This window comes from Cladosporium halotolerans (assembly GCF_011745625.1).
Source record: "Cladosporium halotolerans strain TM138-S3 chromosome Unknown Sca729, whole genome shotgun sequence".
NCBI lineage: Eukaryota > Fungi > Ascomycota > Dothideomycetes > Cladosporiales > Cladosporiaceae > Cladosporium > Cladosporium halotolerans.
The window spans coordinates 1-555 of NW_027192087.1; the positions used below are offsets into that span (position 1 = coordinate 1).

Here is a 555-nt window from a genome sequence, read left to right on the forward strand (position 1 = left end):
TCGAGCGCTTGGCTGTAATAACTCGCCAGAGGAGCAAAGACGCCCACATCCAGAGGCTGCAACCTATGCGTAGAGTGAGGCGGGTATACCGCAAGCAGGGTCTTATGCTGCTCGCACCATTCGAGGAACTTCATATTGAGGTGTGAGCCGTGACCGTCAACAAATAATAGCCTGTGAGATCGCCTCGCTTTGGGAGCCGTCTCCTTCTCGAACAAGCCAGTCAACCAGCTGTAACCAAGCTCGTCGCTTGTCCATCCGTTAGGTGATAAGGCAAAGTGGCAGTCGTGTTCATCCGGCTCGAGATCGTCGAGCCACGTGTCTTGCAAGTTACCAGAAACCGCCTTGTAGATCAGGGCCGGCGATAACTTGGTGCCGTCTGCGCAGATCGTAGCTACAACCGTTATCCACTCTCCACTACCGTCTTGGCCGGCTCCTGTAAGAGTGCCTTGTTCGTAAAGGTCTCGTGTGAAGATCCTTCGCGTCTTTTGTAGCTTGCCGATGAGGAAGCCCTTCTCGTCCATGTTGTAGATATTGTCAGCACTGATATTGTATTCT

General features: G+C 52.8%; 1 protein-coding gene across 1 annotated transcript; it reads right to left on the reverse strand.

Annotated features, from left to right (window-relative positions):
• WHR41_09699 (uncharacterized protein) lies at positions 1 to 521 on the reverse strand (the record flags this gene model as incomplete). The annotated part of the gene is made up of 1 exon (XM_069378300.1): positions 1 to 521. A coding segment is annotated over one exon (521 nt), but the record flags the coding sequence as incomplete, so codon positions are not given.
• Positions 522 to 555: the final 34 nt, after the last annotated feature.